Source organism: Mustela putorius, unplaced genomic scaffold (genome assembly GCF_011764305.1).
Source record: "Mustela putorius furo isolate JIRA1106 unplaced genomic scaffold, ASM1176430v1.1 tig00537227_pilon_pilon_pilon, whole genome shotgun sequence".
NCBI lineage: Eukaryota > Metazoa > Chordata > Mammalia > Carnivora > Mustelidae > Mustela > Mustela putorius.
The window spans coordinates 2,276,939-2,303,407 of NW_025422368.1; the positions used below are offsets into that span (position 1 = coordinate 2,276,939).

General features: G+C 44.3%; 1 protein-coding gene across 1 annotated transcript; it reads right to left on the reverse strand.

The window, feature by feature from the left end:
* Positions 1-747: 747 nt before the first annotated feature.
* On the reverse strand, positions 748-26,022 carry LOC101686549 (cationic amino acid transporter 3-like). Its single transcript, XM_045073197.1, is given in 4 exon segments — positions 748-1,124; positions 1,127-2,177; positions 2,179-2,845; positions 25,941-26,022. Coding segments are annotated over 3 exon segments (1,836 nt in total). The 5' UTR covers positions 2,659-2,845; positions 25,941-26,022; the 3' UTR covers positions 748-819.
* Positions 26,023-26,469: the final 447 nt, after the last annotated feature.

A 26,469-nucleotide genomic window follows, 5' to 3' on the forward strand; every position in this document is an offset into this window, starting at 1 on the left:
CAGAGGACCTGAAAAGACATTTCTCCAAAGAAGAGATACAGATAGCAAATAGAAACATGAAAGATATTCAGCATCATTCATCATCAGGGAAATACAATTTAAAACTAAAACGACTTAGCACTTTATACCTGTCAGAATGGCTAAAATCAAAAAGACAAGAAATAACAAGTATTGGTGAGGATGAGAAGAAAAAGGAACCATCATACAATGTTGGTGGCTGTGGGTACAACAACTATAGAGCTAGTATGGAGGTTCCTCAAAAAATTAAAAATAGAATTACCATAGATCCAGTAATTCCACTAGTGGGCATTTACCCAAACAAAACAAAAACAAAAACACTCTTTCTAGTTTCTTTTAATAATAATTTTTGAGGGGCACCTGTGTGGCTCAGTCGTTAAGCATCTGCCTTCAGCTCAATTCATAAACCCAGGGTCCTGGGATCGAGCCTCACATCAGGCTCCCTGCTCAGCAGGAAGACTGCTTCTCCCTCTTCCACTCCCCCTGCTTGTGTTCCTTCTCTCACTGTGCCTCTCTCTGTCAAAAATAAATAAATAAAATCTTTTTTAAAAAAATAATAATTTTTTAAAGCCAGTAAGCAGACACAATTGAAAAGTAGACAAGTTAAATATATATATATATATATATATATATATATATATATATATATGACAGAGCAAAGACACAACCTTCACTCCACAATAAGCACAGAGCTCTATTAGTGTTTCCCCACCAACATCCCATGGGAGGCCTAGCTTTCTGTGTGCTTAGGAGTACTCTCCACCATTGTGCAGGGAGACCAGACAGCATTCAGGTGCGATGTTAAATCGAACTTGTACTGGCACCATTGAGTTCAAGGTCGTCCGTTTGCACCCTGACTGAAGTGGGTTTAATCCTGCATGCGTGCTGGATCCCATAGCCAAAGTAGATAGCCAACCCAATCAGCATCCAGACACCAAATCGGACGCAGGTGCCAGCTGCCATCTGCATCATAAGGTAAACATTCATAAAGATGCTCAGAAGTGGGAGGAGAGGCAGAGCAGGGACCTTAAAGTAAAGGGGAGTGGAGCTCTGTGGCTGTCTCCAGATGACCCCAGTGATCCCAGTGATGAGCACCAGGAGCAGCAAACCACTATAATCAGTACTGCATCTCCAGAAAGCAGCAGAACTGGCCACTGAGCCAGCGCCAGGCCAAGAAGAGTCAGCAGCAGGGCAAGGAGTGAGGAACAAATGTAGACAACCAGGCCAGAGAGTGTGGTGGGGGTGAGGCTGCCTGGATAAAAGAGTCCCCACATGGTCAGCTTCTCCAGCACAGGTCCGCTGTTGTGCTGCGCCCCTGCTGCATCATCTTCATCCTTCATTTCAGGCTGATACCCGACGATGAGAACACAAATAGTCACCGGGGAGTATGTAAGCAGGGTCCCAATCGACATGAGGTCCACCAGATCGGTGAGTCCAAAGAGGAATGTCACAAAAGCTGTGACAATGCCCGAGGCCACAGTGGCTATGATGGGGAGGTCTGTCCTGGTGTACATCCTGGCAAGGACACCGAACAGGAGGCCATCATCTTCCATCACATAGATCATCCAACGAATGAGGAACATAGAATCCAAGATGCCGGTAGAAAAAGCAGAGAGGGCTCCAACAGCCACAACATAGCGGGCAGGGGCCCAGCCAATATGGAGAAATGCCTCAGGCAAGGGGCTCCCAGGTTGAAGCTGGTAGTAAGGCACCATGAGTGTAAGTGCCGCAGAGACAGCAAAATATACCAAAAAGCAGATGAACACTGAAATCACAATGCCCGTGGGGACAGAATGCTTTAGATTCTGGGCTTCTTCGGCAGCAGGAATAATGCTGTCAAAACCAGTAAATGCATAGAAACAGGTAGCTGATCCACAGAGAATTCCCTCAAAGCCAAAAGACACAAACCCTCCAGAGCCCAGAGGGCCCAAGCTAGAAGTGTCATTGAGTCTAGACATAGTCATTATGTAGTCCTCTTCTGTGAGCTTCCAGTTGTGCAGGTTCCCCTTAATGAACCCAGAGATGATGACAAAACCAAGAACCAAAAGGTTCACCACTGTGAACACCGTAGTAACCAGGAAAAACTCACTAGCCCTCAGAGCCAGCAATCCAGTGCACAACACCACCAGGCCCACAGCAAAGAAGTCTGGATATTCCGTAAAGGACATAGGGAACATACAGTGAGATCCTCTCACTCAAGGTCCAAGAGATCTGGTTCCCAATCAGGCCATCAAAAACTAAACTCCAGGCCCAGGCCATACTGGCTATACCAATAACATAAGACAGGATAAGGTTCCAGCCAGTGATGAAAGCCCAGAGTTCACCCACAGTGACATAGCTGTAGAGATACGCAGAAGCAGACTGGGGAACCCGGGCACTAAACTCTGCATAGCACAGAGCAATCAGCACAAAAGACAGGGCAACCACCAAAAAGCAGATCACAATGGATGGCCCTGCTATTTCACTGGCCACCTCGTCAGCCAGGACATACACACCTGCACCCATTGTGTTGCCCACACCCAGGGCCAATATATCCAGAGTGCTCAGGCTTCTGGCAGGAGAAATCTTAGCCACGTATTGCGCCAGTGTATGTCTACGTACCAGCTTTTTACCAAACCTGCAAAGTGCCTTGCACAACATCCTAGATGAAACTGAAGAGGAGTCTAGGATCAGAGCACTGTAGCAAGTCCAGGGAGCCCAGAGTCTCCGACTGGGTTCAGTGAGGCTGAGTTAAGCCAAGCTGGGTTGGGGTTGCCAAGTTCGGGTGCTCAGGCTTCAGAGCTGCTGCTTCATGTTTCATCTTACGTGTGCTCTCCCTCCAGGATGCCTAAGACACAGTAAACAATAAATATTTACTGAACCCATATTCAACAACAACCAAAGCTCAGGAGTCACATGTCACCTGTTACAGCCTAAATATCACAGAAAAGGACACCAAAGGACATTACAGAAAAAATTAGTTCTGCTTTCCCCCCCAGAAAAAGTGCCAAATACCTCCCAACATTCTGCTTTTTTACGCACCACATGACATAATCCCATTTGGGTTCGTCTAACTCATGTAGCTTCATGTACTAATTAAGCTGTAAGACACAACAGGGCATGAATTTATTGTGCAATAATTCACACGCGGGATGTTTGCGCAGTGCTTGGGCGTGAGTTATGACACATTAATTCACGGCCTAGAGGGCCTCGTTGCAATTACAGACCCATTTTTTAAATATCATCTGAGTTTAAAATACAAATATTGGTCCCCCAGTCTTAAAACCCTTAGCCCCCAAATCAGCTAGCCAAGGTCAGATGGCATTTTGGCCCTCTTCCTCCTCATTTTGCATTATCCATTTAGCTGTGCTGATGGCCAAGGAAGTACAGTCCAACCCTTCACCTTACCCACATAGGCCCACAGGGCACTGTGAGATGAGAGAAAGAGGGAGGAAGGGGCAGGGCCTTCCTAACTACCTGCCAGAATGGGAGGAACAGGCTGTTGGGTACAGAAGCACAGGAAAAATGGGTGCAGCCGTCAACCCAGGGTCCATGACTAAGAAGGGAGAAGAGCCAGAAAGGCCATTTTATGAATTCAGACATTCAGTAAACTTCACCCAAAGCAACCAGGCAAAATTCACTACAATTTTTATGTCCACAGTTATGAGAGTGTGATGGGCAGGGAGAAAAGAAATGTCACCTAGCTCAGTCGCTCACAACCACAACAATTCCTTCTGTCTCCTCCCTCTCTAGGTTCCAGGAGAAAAGGAGAGCTCACTTCTGTAGACAATGCTCCTCGCTGGCCACACCATGCTCTATAAACACCCTATACCATCTGTGATGTCAGCTGCCAGCCACCTGGAGAATCTGCCCTGCTCTGTGAGCTTGTATTAAAACACTCACTTATAACTCCCTATTAATTTTTCACGAGGAGTTATTTTTAACTCCCTCAAACCATTGTCTGAATATGCCAAATATATTTTCTTAATGAACGAACCCGGCGTGTGGTTCCTCCTTCCCCTACTCCCCTGCTGCTATTCAAATGGTCCCCTCCTCATAGGGAGCAAGGCTTTGGATGAGCAATTCACAGCAATGCCCCGGAAATGAGTAGTGCAGAAGAGATAGAACAAAGTCATGCAACCCCCACTCTCCTCCCTACTCAGGCTTCAGTTTTGAGAGAATTTTAGGAAATGCTGTCAGGGGCTTGTAAAGACAGAAAGATCAAGTCAAAACCGAAAAATCTTCCCTACAGATTTTCAAAAGGAACCCTTAGGTTATTGGGTCAGACCTTCCACCTACAAATCCATCAAGACTCTTTATTTGCCACCCACCAGTTCCAGTGCTCTGATTTACTAACAAGCACACGAGATAGATAAGGAGGGTCAATTCTTAACTCATGGGATCTCTCTATACTATAAATGTGATTGAGGTGTCTCCCACTCACCCCAGGCTTCAAACCCTTCAGTGGTTTCCCTATTGCCCTGCTTTTATAATCCTCTCTTCCTTCAAAACCTGACCTCTGCTTACTCCTCTAATCTCATCCCCTACCCAGTTCCTGCTCCAGCTACTCTCACTCTGTTCCCTTGCCTCTAATGCCCTCTTAAGCCCACTTTGCTTAGCTAAGCCCTCCTTATCTTTGAATTCTCAGCTCAGAAACTGCCTCCCCAGGAAGGTTCCCTGATCCTTACGCTGACTTTCCTATGTGTTCTCAAAGCAGCTGGGCTACCCCCATCGATCCTAAGGTATCAAAATTCCAGGGGTACTTGGGTGGCTCAGCCAGTTAAGTGTCCAACTCTTGATTGTGGCTCAACCTTGATCTCAGCAGGGAGTCTGCTTGATATTCTCTCCCTCTCCCCCTCCCCCTGCTTGCTCTCTCTCTTTCTCTCTCTCTCATATAAATACATAAAATCTTTTTTTAAAAACCCAGTTCAGCTGCCTGTCTCCTCCTGTGAATTAGGTGCTCAATAAATATTTTTTGAACAAATGTACAAATTGAGGAGAGAAACCTGAAAGAGCACATAATCCAGAATTCCCATCTACTTGACCTTGAGATACACACCTTGTAACCAAGCACCTTTATAAACCTGACTCAGGTAAATATATAAATGGTATTACCTTCCTTGTAGAAGGCAATCAAAATGGAAAGTGTGGAGGGAAAACAAACTGTGATAAAACCTTGACCACAGATCATTCATGGCAGGTATAAGCCACACATAGGTGATAAAGAATTGCTTGTCTTTGAGGATGCTTGTTTTAAAAAATATCAGGTGACCTTGGGTTATAGGCAACCAGCCACCCACACCCAGATAGAGAATCCCCACTTTTTTGAAGGCATCATATCCAGGACCTATCATCTAGGCAGGATGCCCTAAGGCAAAGGTTATCTTTCACCTTGAGGGACAGAAGGAGGCCTAATGAAGACACCTGGGGAACATTTTCAAACTTCAGATCCTTTCTCTCAGGAGATTCTTGTCCACCTACCCCCTCACTTCCCAGGACTGGTCTAAGCCACCCCAACTGACAAGACATTGTCCTACCTTTCAAAGGCAAGATGTTCTAAAAGCTTCCTTCACAAGAAGGCATCCCAGTTTAGCAATTAGGGGTAAAGGCTATGCAGGTAGACTGTTCAGCTTCAAATCACAACTCAATCTGTGGAAAAATTAGTTCCCCTCTCAGTGCTTTGATTTCCACAAATGGAAGTAAAAGTAAATAGTTCATAGGATTGTTGTGAGGAGTAAATGAAATGATGCTTGGGAAGTACTCAGCTCAGTGCCTGGTAACCATATGCACGTAATATAATCTACCTAACATTTAATGTTAACATCTGATCCAAAGTCCCCAAACTTTGAAAAGCAATTAATCTTTATAAATAATCTTTATAAATGTCCAGCCTCAAAATCATGCACTGAAAATCAAACTTGTTAGCTAGCCATCAAGAGAAAAGAAAACTGTTTTTTTCATATAATTCACTTTGAAATTCTAAGGACTCTAATTAGACATCCTCATACATGTTGGTGCTAAACACTCTGCGGTCCTAGGCTGACTGAGTTAGACCAAGCATTGAAAAATGCAAGGCTTGGGGCACCTCTGACTCTTGGTCTGGGGGTTGTGAGTTCAAGCCCCACTTTGGGTGGGGATCCCACTGAAAAATTAAAACAGAGGTCAAAAAAGAAAAGAAAAATACAAAGCTCAAATACAATAATAAGGGGCGCCTGGGTGGCTCAGTGGTTTAGGCCTCTGCCTTCAGCTCAGGTCATGATCTCGGGGTCCTGGGATCAAGCCCCACATCGGGCTCTCTGCTCAGCAGGGAGCCTGCTTCCTCTTCTCTCTCTCTCTCTCTGCCTTGGTCACTTGTGATCTCTCTCTGTCTATCAAATAAGTAAATAAATAAAAATCTTTTTAAAATACAATAATAATTATATACAATAATATACAATAATATATATAGTATATATATAATATATAATACAATACAATAATTATAATACTATCTTTGTCCACAGATGCCTCATCTTATTTCTAGAAGAAGCAGTGCTGGATACAAAGTGGTAAGAGCGAAGAACATTATGTCAAAAATTTCAGATTTGAGTCCTGGCTCTTTCACATGACTATATAAACTCTGGTAATTTGCTCAATCTCTCTAAACCTCAGTTTCCCTGTCCTTAAGGAATTTTACTTTACTTCTCTGGATCAGTATGGGAATTCAATGAGAAGAGACAAACTATCACACACTGTTACTGGGAGCATCACTGATGCCACCATCTCGAAGCACAGTCTTAGTGGAATTAACAATGCACACACCTTCCCACCCCACAACCCCTCTCCTGTGGGGTTATACAACTGTGGTCACCAGAGGTTGGAAGCTATGCCAGCATCTGTTACTAGAGGAATTTATAAATAAAATGTGCTATACATACACGAGGAAGTAACTCACAGCAGTCGGAAATAATAAAGTAGATTTACAGAGAGCAACATGGGTAGATTTCAGAAACAACGTTACCTAGGAAAAGCAAAAGTATGTGTATGGCACAATGCCATTTATATGCATGTTAAGAACAGCCCCCAAATGCTATGTGTTTGTCAAGGATACACCTACATCTGCTAAAATGTCATGTCATTCCTCTGCTTAAAGCCTTCTGCAGGTGTCGCTTTTCTACTCAGAGTAGAAGCCAAAGTCTGCATTTACAATGGCCTACAAAGTCCTACAGTATTTGCACTGACCAAGCTACATCTCAGTTTCCTGCTTCTCCTTCTTCCCTCCCCCTCATTACTCTCCAGCTATTGGCCTTCTCAGCATTCTGGGCTCCAACATATCAGGCAAGATCTTACCTTAGGGCCTCTGTCCTTGTCGTCCCCTATAAATGGACCACTTCCACCCCAGAGAGCCACGTGGTTGCTCCCTTCACTGCATTTGGTGAAACACCACCTTTGTAGCAAGCTTTCCTTGATCACCCCATATAAAACTGCAGTCTGATCCTGACCACCCACCATAGACAGTTATCACTATTTAAGGTACTGTTTTACTTACTTATTTGTTATGATTTGTCTCACTCCAATAGAATTTAAGTTCCACGAAAGCAGAACTTTTTTATTATTTTGCTCCTGCTTGTATTCCTCGTACCTACAACTTCGCCTGACACAGTCGGCACTGTGTATTTGGTGAATGGATGAGTGTATCTAAATATACATTGGGGGGTGCCTGGGCAGCATCATCGGTTAAATGTCTGACTCTTGGTTTTGGCTCAGGTCATGATCTCAGGGTTCTGGGATCGAGACCCACATCAGGCTCCACGCCTATAGCAGAGTCTGCTTGAGACTCTCCCTCTGCACTTCCCCCCTGGGTTCTTTCTCTCTCTCTCTAGAATAAATAAAATCTTTTTAAAAATAAAAATAAATAGGGGCGCCTGGGTGGCTCAGTGGGTTGAGCCTCTGCCTTCAGCTCAGGTCATGATCTCAGGGTCCTGGAATCCAGCCCCGCATTGAGCTCTCTGCTCGGCAGGGAGCCTGCTTCCCCCTCTTTCTCTGTCTGCCTCTCTGCCTGCTTGTGATCTCTGTCAAATAAATAAATGAAATCTTTTAAATAAATAAATAAAATAAACATAAACATAAATAAATACACCTATAAAGCATGGATTGGAGGAGCATTTGTTAAATGCACTAAAGCAAATGCCTCTAGTGAGGAGGGGAAATGAGAATAGAGATAAAGATGAAAAGGAAAAAGAAAATGCTTTGAAAAGGGGCCTGACGGGAAGCGGGAAGCGGTGATGCCAACATGCCACGACTGAGGGAGGGAACTGACCCCCTCCAGGCACTGCAGGTTCAACAAAGGAATTGCAGGAGACAATGCTGTGAGAGTACCTGGTACAGAGCCTGATCAATGGCAGACTCAATAGATTTAAACTGAAGGGGACCAAGAATCCTGCAATCATCAGGATGTGGAATATACAAAGAAGAAATATCTGCTAGAAAGAGGGTGGAAAACAAGGGAAGATGGGGCACCCCTCTTACTAGTTCTCTCTGAACCCATGTCCCTTTTCCCAACTCCTCTTTCTCCTTTATTCCCTTCAGCTATCTCTGGAAGGTCCTGTAGCTGGCACTAAGGATGCCTGCACCACAGTTCTCTCTCTGTGGGGAACCGACCCAGCCACCTACCTCCCCACAAAGAGTACAACAGTGGTTTTTCATGTTTGCTGAATCATAGACTCCTCTGAGGTTGCTCACCTCAAAGAAGAAGAAGGAGGGGGAAGAGGAGGAGGAGGAGGAGGAAAAGGAGAAGAAGAAGGAGGAGGAGGAGGAGGAGGAGGAGGAGGAGGAGGAAGGGGAGGGGGAGGGGGAGGAGGAGAAGAAGAACTAGTAGTAATAGTCGTCGTCGTCATACTCTTCGGAGGTCCATCCATGGACTGTAGGCAAGAATCTCAGAGGAGGACCAACTGAATGGCAGGGTGGGACATGCTTTTGATCATTCATTTCCCTCAACTCTGTCATGCAGGGTGGTCCTTGGGCTCTCCCCACTTTTGCTGAAGATGAGTGAAAATGGGCCTACAGACAGAGTAGGAAGATACCAGGGAAGCAACGCAAAGAAGAAAACACATGGGAATTAAAGAATCATAAGCAGGCAGAACAAACAGATGAACAACCAGACTTACAGAGGAAAAAGTAAACCCATGACTGGGAATCCTGAGAAAGTCTATCTGCAATCCAGTTCATAACAATCTTCCTCAAACACCCTTTCTCCATGAAATAACCTGCAATTATTCCAATGGTTTATATTCAGTCCAGACTCTCTGACCCAGCTGTCAGTGTCCCGTCCTAATTCCCCCCTTCCCTCCGGCCCATCACCTGCTACCTAACTCAGCTCCTCACATCCTGACTTACCCCTCCTGGGATGAACCCTGCCCTACCAGAGATGCCCTCCTCTCTGCTTTCCATCCAGTCTTTAGACCCTCTAGCTTTTCTCAGCCCTATTCTACAATTTCCCCCCATATCTAGGAAGCCTTTCCTAAGCCATCTTGATTGATCCCCCATCTCCAACCTTCCTCTGCTCTCGGCCAGCACTTAAAGCCTGTCCTGATGCTCAGCTGAAACTAATTTCCCCTTTCAGTCTGGTGGTGTCCTGGGTGTGTCACTTAAATTCCTTTACAGTCTAAAAGCTTCCAGAGGGCAGGGCCAGGATCCATGTACCTCCTCCTGAATTCCACACTCCCATCCCCAACCCTCACTCCCCAGGACAAGGATCTGCTCCTAATTGTACCAAGTAACCAAAAGAGGCATTAAGGACAGAGGATATGAATATATAGATGTATTGATCGACTCGTTTATCTTGAGATTCCTAGAAATAGGATTTTTTTTAACTTTTTCATTTTTTGGAAAGAGAGAAAGGGCCAAAGAGAGATGGAAACAGGAGACCGGAACATGCACCATCATTGATTTCAAGAGCATTTCCTGAGAACATTTCCTAATGAGAGCTCTGGGTCTGTGAATCTCAGTCTAATTAGGAAACAGTCTCTCCCAAAGGAGGTGCTTGGCGCAGGGGAGGTACTTAAAGAAACGCAGAGAGAGGCCAGGGAACATGAAGCCAGCTTGTATGAATTCCATAATGCCCCCAGCTCCCCCCCTTCACTCCCTCCTCCTCCCTCTGTCTCTCTCAGTCTCTGAGCTCATTCCAAACTCCAAAACAAAAGTTCCATCCCAAGTCGCCAAGAACTCCTGTCAAATCCAACAATCCACCCACTAAATTGCAGGCTGTCTTGTTTTCCCAGCCGGCCCCACCCACTCTCCTCCATCCTGGAGGTCACTGTGTTCACTCCTCTCTCTCTGAGAAGGGTACTGCCCTCACTCTGGACCTTTCCTTTTCAAAACACTCTTCCAAGTTAAGTTCCTTTCCAAGCAGTAAGTTCCACTGGTTCCCATGGTTGGGTGTTAACCCTCCTGCCAGTCAGGAAGTTGGCCTTGTGGCTCCTCCTGAATGGCTTCAAATATAGTTTGGATACCAGTTGCTTTGCTAGAAGTTTGGTAAAGACTTGAGAGGAAGGCTAATGAGCCTGTTCAATAATTATTTTCAGGTGCTCAAAGTTTGAGAGGAGGGACTTTAAACACAACATCTTCAGAAATCATATCAATCTCTTTCTGTCCAAGCCCAGCTCCTTCCCTGATACCAAATTACATAAATTCTCTCATCCACCTTAAAATTTCCAGAGAATGAAAACTCCAGAGCCAATCAAAACAGGGACTCCCAAACAAGTGTAAAGTGTTCTGGATAGCTGAGCTTTCCAAGAGTTTCCAAAGTCCTCATCCAAGCAGCCCTGCAACTCTGGAAGGGGGAAGACAGGAATACAAGAGTAGAGGCTTTGGGTTCAGGTCAAGAGCTTGAAATAACAGCAAGTGTGATGTACGTAGTACACCCATATTTCCAAAGTGGAAACAGTTCAGAATACAGGCGAAAAAGTAAACAGAGCAAAAGCCACCATGAATGCTGGGGCCAAGGCTCATACCCAAGCGTAGAAGGAATTTGTTAACAACCCAAAGAAAAAATGGAATTTTCTCTTTCTGTTGGTGCCTTGTCTAGAAGTGTGTGTGTGTGTGTGTGTGTGTGTGTGTGTGATCATGGTCATTCATTTATTCATTCAACAGATATACTTGTCCCCAATTATTCAACACTGCTATAATTATGGCAAATTAAAAAACACAAAAATCCCTCCACTCAAGTTGCTTACATGCCTGCAGGAGGAAGCCGACCATAAACGAGTAATAAGAATATAGATTGTGTCAGATTTGTGATCAGTGCTGCAGAGAAAAGTAAAGCAAGAGAAGGCTAGGATGTGCTCTGGGTGGGTGTTGTGATTTTGAGATGGGTGGTCCAGACAGCCTCATGGATGCTCTGCAACCATCACAGCATCCAGCTCTGGAACTTGTTCATCTTCCTCAACTGACACTCTGTACCCATTAAACAGTAAATTCCCATTCTTCCTTCCCCGCAGCCCCTGGCAACCACCATCCGACTTTCTGTCTCTATAAATTTAAACTCTCTAGGTACCTTGTGTAAGTGGAATCATACAGTGCTGTCCTTTGGTGCCCAGCTTCTTTCACTTTGATGTCTTCAAGGTTCACCCATGTTGTAGCATGTATCAGAATGTTCTTCCTTTTTAAGGTAGAATAATATTGCATTGTATGTATGTACCACCTGTTGTTTATCCATTCATCCACTGATGGGCATGTGGGTTGTGTGGGTTGTGAATATGAGTGTATAAATCTCTTTCTGAGTCCCTGATTTCAGTTCTTTTTTTTAAGATTTTATTTATTTATTTGACAGACAGAGATTATAAGTAGGCAAAGAGGCAGGCCGAGAGAGAGAAGGAAGCAGCCTCCCTGCTGAGCAGAGAGCCTGATGTGGCACTTGATCCCAGGACCCTAGGATCATGACCTGAGCCTACGGCAGAGACTTTAATCCACTGAGCCACCCAGGGGACCCCCTAATTTCAATTTTGAAGGATATATACCCAGAAGTAGGATTGCTGGATCACACAATAGTTGCATATTTAATTTTTTGAGACATCACCACACTGTTTTCCACCATGGCTGTATGATTTTACATTCCCACAAGCAATGTACAAGCATCCCGATTTCTTGGCATCCTCACCAATACTTGTTGTATTCTCTTTCTTTAATAGCAGCCAACTCAATGGGTGTGAAGTGGTACTTGGCTATTTTTGAAGCACAACAAGGAGGCCTATGGGGCTGGGACAGAATGAGCCAGCAAGAAACAGTAGGGGATGAGGTCAGAGAGAAAGGAGGAAGGCAGATCCTTCATGTAGGGCCTGAGAATCACTGTGAGGACTTTGGGTTTTACTCTGAGTGTGATGGAAACCCTAGAAAAAGTGATAGTTTCATATGTTGGCTACTGATCTTCATGTTTTTTGGACAAAGTATTGGGTTTTCAAACTAAGGAAAGGCTTTCTCCAGAGTTTGGAAACAAGGCATGGAGACAAGTTTTGCAGAGACCTCAATAGATGTCTGATGCTTCTGACAACAGAGGAGGGCTGAACAAGCTGTGTTCTTGCATCTATCTCCCTCTCTAGATGCCAAAGAAGAGATGTCATACAGAGTCCCATGGGACAGTAACATGATAGATTGCTTTCGTTGAAAGTGTTCACGTTATGAATTATCTCTAGGCAGAATTCAATCACTTAAAAATCAAATAAAAGTCATTTTAGCGTCATTCACTATTTTGGGTTATTCCCACCATTACTGTGGATAACCAAGAGCTGACATGGAGATAAAGGGCGCTTTTTCTAGAACCTAGTGAAATACAGGACTGCAAAGACAGAGGTAGGTAGACTCTCAGAAAGGGGGCAGGAACTATGTGAATCAGGCACTTGTAATCCTTGCAGAATTAAATAGATGAATCCAGTCCCAAGCCCCAGATGCCTCAGGAAGGACTGTCAGAAATGTCTGAGATGATCAGGGCTGGAGAGAGAAAGGGCCCCAAAGGGAAGCCTGAAAACACATTTCTGAGAGGCAAAGAGTACCTCTCATAACCTCCCTTCCCCCAGGCGACAGGGTTGAAAGCTTCTACATCAAAATGAGAAGTCCAAGGAGTTATAGATTTTCTCAACAATAAATAATCTGGAGAGAATGGCCGCCCAACCACCGTTTATAAATGTTAGAAAATACACACTTGTGTGTGTGGGCTGGGGAGGGAAATGGAGGGTAGAGAAGGAGAGAATTATGGGTTGTCCCCACTGGGAAAGGAGGAGGGACAGAAATCAATTTTCACCATGGCATTCTTAGGATTCAAATGGGGATTAAGGGAGGAAAGTATAGTAAAACCTAGAAACCAAAATAACTAATTTCTCTCAGCAAGGAAACAGGCCATGTACTCCTACGTTCTGTGTGCTGTTTTTCTCTCCATCTGAGGACCACCTTATTCAACCTCCAGTCTTAACCTAGTATGATCACCACTCATCCCCCAGGAGAAAGAGACTCCACAGCTTCCCTCACATCATAGTTGCCAACTCCTTTCCCTTCTCTGTGGGCTCATTACAGAGGTCCTAGGTTACCTTTAAGCCTTCACACATGTATAATAAAAGTGGGACTAGGATATAGGAGAAAGCCGCTCTTTCCTCTCCTCAAGTGGAAAAATAGTAGACCTAAGTAGAAGGGGAACTTTTAGGTCATTCATTCAGTCATTCATCCAGTAAATATTAAACACCTTCTAAATGCCAGTCCTTATGCTTGACCCTACAAACACAGGGTAGGAACACCTGTTCCCTGCCTATATGCCATTCATTGTCTTTAAGAATGTTCTCATGGGGCGCCTGGGTGGCTCAGTGGGTAAAGCCGCTGCCTTCGGCTCAGGTCATGATCTCAGGGTCCTGGGATGGAGGCCCGCATCAGGCTCTCTGCTCAGCAGGGAGCCTGCTTCCCTCTCTCTCTCTCTGCCTGCCTCTCCATCTACTTGTGATTTCTCTCTGTCAAATAAATAAATAAAATCTTTAAAAAAAAAAAAAAAAAAAAAGAATGTTCTCATGGGGCACCTGGGTGGCTCAGTCAGTTAAGCATCTGCCTTCAACTCAGGTCATGATCTGGGGCTCCTGGAATCAAGCCTCAGATTGGGCTCCCTGCTCCACAGAGGCCTGCTTCTTCCTCTCCCTCTGCCTGCCGCTCTCCCCCACCCCCCCCCGCTTGTGCTCTCTTTCTCTATATTAAATAAATAAAATCTTTTAAAAAAAAAAAAGAATGTTCTTATATAGGGGCACCTGGGTGGCTCAGTTAGTTAAGCATCTACCGTTAGCTCAAGTCATGATCTTGGCGTCCTGGGATTGAGCCCTGTATTGGGCTCTCTGCTTAGCGGGGCATCTGCCTCTCCCTCTCACTCTCTCTCTGTTCTCTCTCTCCTCTCTCACTCTCACTCTCTCTCTCTCTCAAGTAAATAAAATCTTTTTTTTTTTTTTTAAATAATGTTCAAGGGGGTGGGATTATGGACATTGGGGAGGGTATGTGCTTTGGTGAGTGCTGTGAAGTGTGTAAACCTGGTGATTCACAGACCTGTACCCCTGGGGATAAAAATATATGTTTATAAAAAATTAAAAAAAATAATAATGTTCTTATAGATTTTCCTGCCCCAAATGTTTAACCTGAATCTAATGATAAAAAATGATCCACCTACAAAACAACTTTCTATAGAAAGTTGACTTTCTATAAAACAACTGACCTGTGCCATTCAAAACTGTCAATGCCAGGAATGATAGGCTGAGGAACGGCTGCAGATTAAAGGAGAATCAAGAGACACTAAAATGAGACATAATGTAGAACCCTGGATTGCACCTGAATTAGAAAGAAACACTCTACTAAAAAAAATAATAATAATAATTGGATTATTAGTGAACTTTGAATATAGACCATACCTCACATTCATATAAACACATACACACACACACTAGAGAGAGGATGCAAATGTGGCAAAATATTAACAAGCCATGCTGGTGAAAGATAAATGGGTGTCAATATACTATTCTTAGGACTTTCTGTAGGTTTAATATTTTTCAAACGAAAAAGTTAGGAAGACTGGGGCATCTGGGTGGCTTAGTGGGCTAAGCCTCTGCCTTTGGCTCAGGTCATGATCTCATGGTCCTGGGATTGAGCCCTGCATTGGGCTCAGTGGAGAGTCTGCTTCCCTCTCACTCTGCCTGCCTCTCTGCCTACTTGTGATCTCTCTCTCTCTTTCTCTCTCTGCATCAAATAAATAAATAAGTCTTTAAAAAGAAAAGTTAGGAAGAAAACAAGACTGTCCCAGTGGTAAAGGTTATGGATTCTTATTCCCTGAATGACCTTTATAAACCAGCATGCCATCACTTTGGGTTGGAACAAAATCCTACCCAGAATGATCTAGCCCCAAATCAGGAACTTTAGATCAGAGGAGTGGGTGGGAAGATAGAAATCCTTTGTCTTTGATTTACAACCAAAATTGTCAGCAAGCAAAAATGCTTAGAAAGAAACCACAACCTTGGCTCATGTTAGTACAGTTATAAAAACTACATACTGTTATTGTCATTTTGTGGGACTAACACAAATTAATAAATCAGGGCCCTAGGCTTGAGCTCTAAGAGGCACTGGGGAACATGTGCAGAGGTTGGAGGCAGAGAAAAATAGTATCTGGCAAATAGGGGACCAGGTATATGTGTAAGAATTAGGGATACATGGACAGAGGGAGAGAGGGGTGAAAGAGAACCAGAATTTGTTGAGCTATAAGAAATGCACATATGTTATTTAGTTTAACAACCAAAAGAAATAAGTATTATTATTCCACTTTACAGACTGAGAGGTGAGACAACTGTCCTAAGCTCATAACAGCCAGTAAAAAGAAGAGCTGGAATTTAAACTCTGCTCTTTGTTACTTCAAAGATCATGTCCTTTCTACTGAAGCACCTTACCTCCACAAAGAGTCAAGACTCTAGAACTTGGCCATTAAAGGAGTATTTGAGCCAGTTCTTATCTTTGAGTCCAGGCCACCCTCTGCCGATGTTTTCCTTTTCATCCTAAATAGGTATTAATGAACCAGAGCTAAAACTAAAGGGATCACTAAATCGGAAGGCTCCATCTAACCATGTCCTGCCAAAATCCTAACCCAGTCTTGGTGGGGGTTGGTGGGGGTGGTGGACTGCTTGGCTGGTTCCTCCAACAGAGCATCTGACTCTTGACCTTAGGGTCTTGAGTTCAAACCCCACACTGAATGTAAAGATTACTTTAAAAAAAAAAAAAAAGTAAAAGTCTAACCCAATCTAGGGGCAAAATGTCTCCAGACTATATTTTTAGATGCCAAAGCATCTAAAAGATTCCAAAGCATCCTCAAACCTATTCTAATAGTTCCCAGTTATGATTTTATAACTAATTATAATTCCTACCCAAAACTTTAATCCTTCTCCTTTTGCTTGGCTTTTAGTAGAAATATAAGATAATAGCTCTCTAGTTGCCAAATATGTCACCCACCTGAGACTTCTTTCATCATTCTATCCCAAATCTTTTCTAGTGACTATCTCATTCTTGAGAAGAAGAAGAAGAAAAAAAAATCCTCAGTGGGGTCAGGAGTGCTAGAGAAGGAAATGAAGTCTTCACTCTCATTGCATTAGGAAAATGGGGATGGGGACCGGATATTTCTACAAATGTGAGCTCAATAGCAGGAAGATAGTTGCAATTTCCCTGAAAACCTAAAAACCTCCAGATTTGCCCTTCCCAAACCTCAGCCATTACCCAAGGCTTCCAGATGTTGCTGGCACACACCGTTAGGAAACATCTGTCTCAAAGGACAGCCCCAACAGGGACAAAGGAGAGTAGGAAGGCAGACGGTGCCAATTTAATGAGGATGGTTTAACAAAACATCTTTTTAAGTTTTCTAATTCACTTGGCCATTTGTTCCCCAGACTTGGCTGCCAGTCAGGAGCAGACTGGGAATGTTTGCCAGAGAATGGCAATCCCCTCTTTATCCTTAACCCAGAAGGACACGGAACCAGAAAAATGTCAGCTCTCCAGTCACTCCAAAATATGATTTCCCCATTCCAGATCCAAAACTTCATGATGATGCTGGGAAAAAGGACTTGAGCTCTGTCAGACTGATCGTTCTGGTTTGATTGTTGTTGACAGACACCTGACCCAATAGAATATAAAAAGTGAGCATTAGTGTTCCCCATTGTGACCCAAGTCTCTGACCAACTCTGAACTCACAGACCTAAGAGCATTGTTAGTATCTACTAATCATCCATGGAAACAAGCACAAAGACCAATAGACATGAGCCACCAATATAGACTTCTCTGTTTATTCTTGTATCTCCTCATTATTTTTTAAGGCTATTAAAAAAATATGGACTTGAGATAAGGAACGATGAGTATTCTGAACATGCTGTTAGTATAGGAAGATCAAAAAAGAAGATAAAGGATTGCCTTTCTATTTTAGTTTCAAAAAGAAGAAAACCCCAAATATGTCCAAGAACAAGAGTATTGACAAAGCAGTTCCCAAGGACCCTGACTTTATTCAGGGAAATTGCATAAAAATTTGGATTAAGTCTAAGGAAATGAAATCAAATGAAAGCCACTGATTTCAGATATTTGCTGATCACCAACCTAGCCCTCAATTCAATTCAGCTGACATGAAGTCACTTAGACACTTAGCACCTTGTCCACACTAGACCTCCATCTAGTAGGTTCCTACCGCTTGAAAATAAGTGCATACCCAGAGCCAGCCTCCTGCCATAGTTCCTGGTCCACCCTCCTGGTCCATAAAATTGGTAACTCTACAAAATGAGATCCTCTCAGCTCTCAGATTCACCCAGCAGCATCAGACAGTGCTGCCCTTCCTTGAAGCAGGATAAAGCCCTAAATCACATTCTTCCTGACTACTCTGCATTGCAGCAGATAACTGAAGTGTGAGTGCCCTCTACCCTCCTTCTGGAAAATGACACTTTCCTCAAGTCTTAAAAAGACTGTCTCTCTCTCACTCCCTCTCCCCATCTCTCCCCCAACCAGAACTGCAGTTTCCTGCTCTCTATTAAATCCAAACTTCCAAGATTGCATTTCCAAGGCTTTCTTTTCACTGTTCTTCTACCGCTTGCTCCTGCTCTTAACCTTTTCTGTGGCTCCTGCTTGAATGGGACAAATCCTTACCCCACACATGCACATTACTTGACGTCATTAACATCAGCCCTCACACAAACTGTCCCTCTCTGCCTAGAACTCACTGTTTTGAAACCCTGTTCAACATGACCCTCCTTCCAGAAGCTTCTCTGGCCACACCTACAGATAGATATCTGAGCTCTCTAGTTTGCTTTCCTTGTGTCTCACTCTCTCCTCATGAAAATCCAGTGGCATATCTCACTGACCTAGAACTCTGCACTGAGAGAACACCCAGTCAGTGAAGAAGGCAGGAGTAGTAGGTGAAGAGGTGGAGCCCAGAGCTCCTGCCTGATGACTTTCAGCTGGCCTTACCTTCCCCAGCAGAAGCCTGACGTACAAAGAGTTAACTGGCCACCACCAAGGAAATAAACCCCAGGCTCTATAGCCCATTGTGGTGATGTCAACGATCTAAAATCAGAATGGAGGCCCAAATCTCTCTCGCTACAACAAAGTGAAAGTCGAAAGGAAATAACCCAAGTTGGCTGAGACCAAGTGCATTATCTGTGCCATTTATGATTTGCTCCTATGTCATCCCCTTGATGTGTGACAACCGAACAGACAGACAACGCAGAGTCTATTACTTCCACTGCTTTACTTAATTTGAAAAATAAGTCACCTCGTGTTTTGGCATTAGGCAACTCCGAGTATAATAACTATATGTAAGGCTTGCCTGCAGAGTGGGGGAAGAGGACAATAGTCAAATGACCAAATGGTGTACAGAACAGGACTTCACTTGCTTCAGGAGAGGGAAGTATCCATGAAATGCCCTCGTCCTATAAGCTCCCAGAGAAAAGGATTTCCTGTGTTTGCTACCATTTTTCCTGTACTGTCTGCACATCACTAAACAGATAGATTCTGCAGACTTTGGTTTGGGTCTAAACTGAGAAATTGGATGGTCCCTCAAGTAGAAACCACAAATAGTTTTTAAGTGAGAAAGACTGGATTCAATCTATTAAAGATCAGATTTCAACTAAGTGTAAATAAATATAAAGGCAAATTCCAAATTAGAAAATCCAGGCACCACAATGATTCTTTGTGGAAAAGAATTCAAGCAAAAGCAACATTTTTCTTCCCCCTTAATTATTAACACCAGCACTGTCACCCCCTAATCACCAGGCACTCATTTACACATTATGCAAGACAATGGTGGCAAACAGAGAACTCTTGGAAATTTAAAATTAAGGGCATTTCCTGGATATTTCTTTCTCCTGAAGGAATTCTTCCCCACCTGCTAAAAAAAAGTAAAAGACACATAAACTATGAACCGGAAAGGTCATTCCTAAATCAGAAATGAACAGTTGGGGCGCCTGGGTGGCTCAGTGGGTTGAGCCCCTGCCTTCGGCTCAGGTCATGATCTCAGAGTCCTGGGATCGAGCCAGCCCCCCCCCAATTGGGTTCTCTGCTCAGCAGGGAGCCTGCTTCCTCTTCCCCCCCTCTCTCTCTGCCTGCCTTTCTGCCTACTTGTGATCTGTCGAATAAATAAATAAAATCTTAAAAAAAAAAAAAAATGAAATGAACAGTTAAGGGGCACCTGGGTGGCTCAGTGGGTTAAAGCCTCTGCCTTCGGCTCAGGTCATGATCCCAGGGTCCTGGGATAGAGCCAGCCCCCCCCCAATTGGGTTCTCTGCTCAGCAGGGAGCCTGCTTCCTCTTCCCCCTCTCTCTCTCTCTCTGCCTGCCTTTCTGCCTACTTGTGATCTGTCAAATAAATAAATAAAATCTTTAAAAAAAAAAAAAAAGAAATGAACAGTTAAGGCGAGGGTATATCAAAATCCCAGATGGCTTCATAGCTGGTGGGAAGTTAGAATAATAAGGACCTGGTTTTCCAGTGTTGGCAAGACTGGAGAATATCTTCTGTGCACTGTGGGTTAGCCTGAGAAGGCCCCATGGAAGAAGCAGCATTTACCCCATCTCAGCATTTTGTGTAACTGTTTCCCAGGAAAACATCAGTTCCAGCTACATCTTCAGCTTGGGCCACGATATAATAAATAGAGCCTCTTTTTTGGCCTTCCTTCCATGCCCCCCACCAAAAACACAAAACAAACTCCACCATACCCTAAACCAGTAAATCCAGTTAGTTTGCTCAATGATACAGATCCACTTAAGTATTTGCTACAGATACTAATAGAGATCTAGATGTTAAAATACAATAATAATTCTCAGTCTTGGTCTGTGCAGAAAAGGAAAAGAGAGAGAATCATTTCAGTGTTACTTCTCCCCAGGGGAAAGATAAGTAAAGTTCGGGCAGTTTCCCTGAAAGGTTGGAAAGAAAGCTGAAATAGGGCACCTGGATGGCTAAGCTGGCTGGGCCTCCAACTCTTGGTTTCAGCTAGGGTCATGGTCTCAGGGTCCTGGGATCAGCCTCCACTCCATGTCAGGCACTATGCTGGGCATGGAGCCTATTTGAGATTCTTTCTCTCCCTCTCCTTCTGCCCCTTTCCCCATGCTGAAGCTCAAGTAACCAAATACAGCTCACGCTAAGGAAAATAAACATCCAAACTTATCTCCCAGGAGTCTTCTGAGAACAACCTCACCAAATGGATCACTTACCAGGCATTTTCCCACCTATTATCTTACTTTGTACTATATTCTGTTTCAATGTTACTTGGAATAATCCATTGTCTCCCTTTCTAAAATAAAAACCCCTGGGGCACCTCAGTGGCTCAGTCAGTTAAGCATCTGAATTCAATTCAGGTCATGATCTCAGGGTCCTGGTATCGAGCCCCACGTCAGGGCTCCTCACCCAATGGGGAGTCTGCTTCTTCCTCTCCCTCTGCCCCTCCCCTCATCTCTCTCTCTCTCTCAAATAAATAAATAATAAAATATTTTTTTAATTAAAAAATAATATAAAAACTCCTAAAAATTTAATAAAATGGGGCACCTGGGTGGCTCGTCAGTTAAGCATCTGACAGGCTCAGGTCATAATCTTGGGGTCCTAAGATCAAGCCCTGCATCCGGCTCCCCATTTAGCAGGGAGTCTGCTTGTCCCTCTCCTTCTGCCCTTTCCCCCAATTGTGCTATGTCACTCTCTCTCTCTCTCTCTCAAATGGATAAATAAAGTCTTTTTTTAAAAAGTAATAGGGGCACCTGGGTGGCTCAGTCGGTTGGATGTCTGCCTTCAACTCAGGTTGTGATCCTGAGGTCCTGGGATCAAGTCCCAAGTCGGGCTCCCTGCTCAGGGGGAGAGCCTGCTTCTCCCTCTCCCTCTGCTGCTCCCCCTGCTTGTGCTCTCTCACTCTCTCTCTCTGTCAAATAAATAAAGTCTTTTAAAAAATTAAAATTAAAATTAAATAAATAGAAACTCCTTAGGGTAGAACATGATTCATGTTCTATCAATGAGGTGAGAAACCATAATTCTACAAGTAAATATTACTAGGGGCAACCTAGACTTGAACTTGAAGGCATGGCAGCCCCTAGTCTGTCTGCTCATTAGACCAAGAGGTAACATAGTCACTCCTCCAACTCACCTACCTACCCTCCTACCCCCAGCACTACACCTCGCAAATCCCTTCTCAGTCTGGCAGAGGCTGAATTCCAAGTCAGTGAAAACCCGTCCTGATGCAGACTAACACACATCAGATCAACTGTATATAAACCAAGTCCATCCCCCCCAAACATAGACCAAAATCTATGTAGATATAGACCAGAGCATTTGTGCTTTCTTCCTTCAATATCTATGGAGTTCCTGCTACATGCAGACACAACACTAGTTTCATTGCACCATTATTTGGGTAAACAATCAAATAGCCAGAGCTTCTCTAGAGAGTCTATAGCTTCTCTATAGACTCCAAATTGTCTAATATCATTCTGGAATGGTTATGAACAAGTGGCTGTTCTTAGACATTCTGGGATAACTTCTGAAAAAACAAGAGTTAAATCCAATGTTCCTCATTCATGATTTGACACATATACAGGTTTGGTTTCAGTCAGAATCCAGTTTTGGAAATTCTTAACATTTCTATCACACCAAAACAAGATGATCAAGTTGACAAATCAGAAAATCCTGAGCCTCTGCTTTTAGATGTCTTCAGAAACTAGATGGGCTACCAGGAAGAATCAGAGTTAGATTTTCCAAACAGGAATCAGAGAGAGAGATGGGGAGGGGTGCCTGACTGGCTCAGTCAGTTGAGCACCGGACTCTTGGTTTCCGCTCAGGTCATGATCTCAGAGTTGTAAGATCAAGCCCCACTTCTCCACTCTCAGCAGGGAGTCTATTTGATTCCCTTTCTCTTTCTCTGTCTGCCCCTCTCCACACCCATATGCTTTCTAAATCAATCAATCAATCAATCTTTTAAAAAGAAGAAGAAAGGGGCACCTGGGTGGCTCGGTGGGTTAAAGCCTCTGCCTTCCACTTGGGTCGTGATCCCAGGGTCCTGGGATCCAGCCCCGCGTTGGGCTTCCTGCTCAGTGGGGAGCCTGCTTCCTCCTCTCTCTCTCCGCCTGCCAATCTGCCTACTTGTGATCTTTGTCTGTCAAATAAATAAATAAAAATATTTAAAAAAAATAAAAAAAGGAAGACGAAAGAGAGTTGGGTAAAGCCAAGAAAGGTGTGAAATTAAGGGATTAGAAAGTGATGTGATACGTTGATGTCAACAGTGAAAATCAATTTCTTCTCTCCTCTCGGTATGATTCTCTAACTCCCCTTTTCTCAATCCTGAATCCTGTCAGCCCAGAACACCTAATAAAAGTCCTCAGGATAAAACAATAGAAGGAAATCCATCTGCCTGCCACTTATTTTCCAAACTACCACTGCAAGGTAGGATGGCCTTTGTCTACAATGAGCACTGATCCACATTTTTCCCCCCAAATCCTTCCTTTCCTTGCAAGCATAGATTCTGGAAATCCTTCCAGTGGTCCCATCTATCACTATGCCCTGTCTCTACATTTAGACTAGAGGTTGTGTGTGGTCAGAGTCCACGGATCCTTCTTCCATGTACCTCCTCCCAGTATACACCCTCAGTAGTAATACAATGCACACAAGGTGGCTTAGGAAAGGCCAACTATCTCTCTGGTTATCCTTCCTCACATCTTTAAATGTGTCCTTTTGTCTTCCCATGTAAGTACTTGACTGTTGTCTTCCATCTGTCCTCTCTCACCAGAATTTGCTTGGTTGCTTCCATATCCCTAGTTAACTGCTCCACACTGCCACCTGCTCCTTTGGAAAGTTAATTTGTTTTTTGTTTTGCTGTAGGAAAGACACCAGATTCTGAACCATATGAAAGTTGTATCATGCCTCAAAGTCCTGAGTTCTTATCCAAATACAGAAGATGTGACTTCTCCATCAAGACCCATCTGGGGGCACCTGGCTGGCTTAGCTGGTACAGCATGAGACTCTTGATCTCAGAGTCATGAGCTGAGCTTAGAGATTACTTAATAAATTTGTAAAAATAATTTAAAATGTTAAAAAGAAAAAAAACAGGGGTTCTTGGTGGCTCAGTTGATTAACCATCCAACTCTTGATTTCAGCTCAGGTCATGATCTCAGGGTTGTGAGATGAGCCTTGTGTCAGACTGCACTGGGTGTGCCTGCTTAAGATTCTCTTCCCTCTCCCTCTGCCCCTACACCCCTTCTCCCCTTCTCTAAAAAATAAATAAATAAATATTTTTAAAAGACCCATTTGCCACTCCCAGCTCATGTATCACGATGTACAACAAAGAGCCTCCACCACCCCTTTTTTAAGGGAGACACTTTATCCTTATTCCCTTGTTCTTTCTTTTTTTTTTTTAAGATTTTATTTATTTATTTGACAGACAGAGGCCACAAGTGGGCAGAGAGGCAGGCAGAGAGAGAGGAGGATGTGGGGCTTGATCCCAGGACCCTGAGATCATGACCTAAGCCGAAGGCAGAGGCTTTAACCCACTTAACCACCCAGGTGCCCCTCTCTTGCTCTTTCTAATCCCCAATCTGCTTTGTGATTTCTTCAATAATAAAAGAAAAATGGGATGAGGGTAAACCAAAAGAACATAATCCAAAAATCATTTTTTTATCACTTTGGAATATACTTGGTAAAGGAAATTTCACATGATTTTGCTTAAACCAAGATCAAAATGAGCCTGCTTTCTGGAGGCACATAAACCATATCAATTGATAATGAGAGAAGTTGCCCAAGAACTGCTGGAGGGTAAGAGAAAAACAACCTAGAAATCAACATTTGCCACATATAATCAATACAACTGATGTCACGCGTGGATAAGTGTTGTCTGGGCTTCTGGTGTCGAGGTACTTCGTACAGGGTACATCGTGGGGGAGGTGTGGGGGGGGGCTGGCCTGAGAACAATTTAAGACTCCAAGGGCCTTAGAAATTAAAGATAACAAATATGTTTTGTGATAACAGCAAAATGCCTCTTGGAGACCCAGAAAGCCAGTCCTATTTCAGACTTCTCCCCCAAGCCTTTATCAATCAATAAATATGCCTATTATGTACATAAAATTGATAGATTCCAAGACAGAGAGGACAGAGCCATCAAGTTTCAATGTTTGCACTGGCCCCTTTACAATATATTTGGGACCTCAGATAAGCCTCCATACAGTGTTTTAAAGACCACTAGGCAGCCACACCCCAGAGGAACTTGGAAATCTTTCCTCCTCCAGGCTGACCTGGCAGATACTCAATCCCCACCGCAGCTTTTTTAAATTAGATAAGAAAGGCGAGGAGATACACTCACTCAGCAGCTGTGAAAATAGATACCTAACTCCTTCAGACTGGAGAAAGGAGACCCACAAGTCTTCTCTCCTACCGGACTGCGTTATCAAACTGAACCGGCTCTTCTTCCAAGTCCGCACCAATGCCCTCCCTAAGAAGGCAGGACACAGAGACTTTCAGAATCAACAGTGAGAAAGGAGACGTTACGTAACATGGAGGGGGCAGCAGAGTCAGGTGGAAGATTCTTCATTCCTTCAAGGAATGGGTCTAAGCATCCTATGTGCTAGGCCCTGTGGGAAAGACAAAGAAGAAGAAAGCAAGCTCCGCACTAGGCCAGAAAGGAAAGGCCAGGAGGGAGGGCATGGCATGTGTGGGCCAAGTGATGCTAGAAGCTGATCTTGGAAGAAGGTGGGCACTCGGGCAGGAACGAGGGAGCGTTCAGTCTGTGTGTCCACAACCAGAGTGGGGAGAGCCGTGTGTCCGCAACCGGAGTGGGGAGAGCCGTCCTCACGACCCCACCCCGCTCTGAGAGCTTCTCTTCATTTAGAAAAAAGGGTCTATATCCACAGAAGCTGTGAGGACGGGATTGGTGGGAACAAAAAAACTACAGGCGCCTCAGTGTTTTCTGCAAAGCCCCTCCTCCCAAGCCAAAAGCTGTGCGGCTGAACGTGGCCGGGGCTCCCGCTCAGCCATGTGCTCTTCCAACTCTGATGACGTTCAGTGTTCATCAGTGTGGGTTTGGGAAGCAAAGAGCTAACTAGTTTTTATCAAAAATGGAAATAAATGCAATTATGACAAAAATGGAAAAAAAAAAAAAAAGTGGGAAGGACACTAGAGGAGAAGTGCCAAGAGCAACCTCCCTGAACTCATATTTTCCTCAGCAAAGCTGAGACGCTTTGTGGTCTGGAGGAGAACAGAGTGTAGGCCTCCATAGTTCTCCAACCACCACAAACCTACCTATCCTTCCCAAACTCGCAAGGCCTCTGGTCTGCACCCCCTAACCCCCATGCAAAGTCTAGCTCCAACACCACACAGCTCCGCACACCGCACCCGGGGGCAGTCCAAGCCCCGCCTACTTTCTCTCTGGCCCTGTCACAGTTTTCTTGCCAACTCTATTAACACAAAAAAAAATCACTTACCCGTGGGCTTTTTCTACCTCAGAGGGGAAAGACCTGCAAAGAAAGTGCAAGCTAAACCTAAGGAGAGCTAAGGAGCTTGACCAAGAACTATCAAGATACGGAGCAGAGCCTAGCCTTTGGCCCTCAGGCAGGCGTGGCCCTGGGGGGGGGGCGGGGAGGCCGACCCCATGTGGGAGGCGGACCCTCCAGGAGGCGGGCCCTCAGAGAGACGGGTTGGGGAGGCTTTGGGAAGGATGGAAAATTGGGAAGGAAGTGGCTTAGCCCCATTCCAAGAAGAAAGCTGGAGGTGGGCAAAGGAAGATTAGTGGGCTCCTGTCTGGGTGAGGAGGCGGAGCTTTGGGGACGTAAATGGGACGGAGTTTGAGACTGGGTAGCAAGATGGGAATTCAGAAGCAAACACCGTTTCCAGAATCCTATGCATGGAGGAGGTCCCAGTTGGCAGGGGAGTGTGGGGAGCCAGATGGAGCCCAACTTGTGGTGATTTGGGGGCCATTCCCAGATCCAGCTAAAGAACCCACTCACGAGTTCT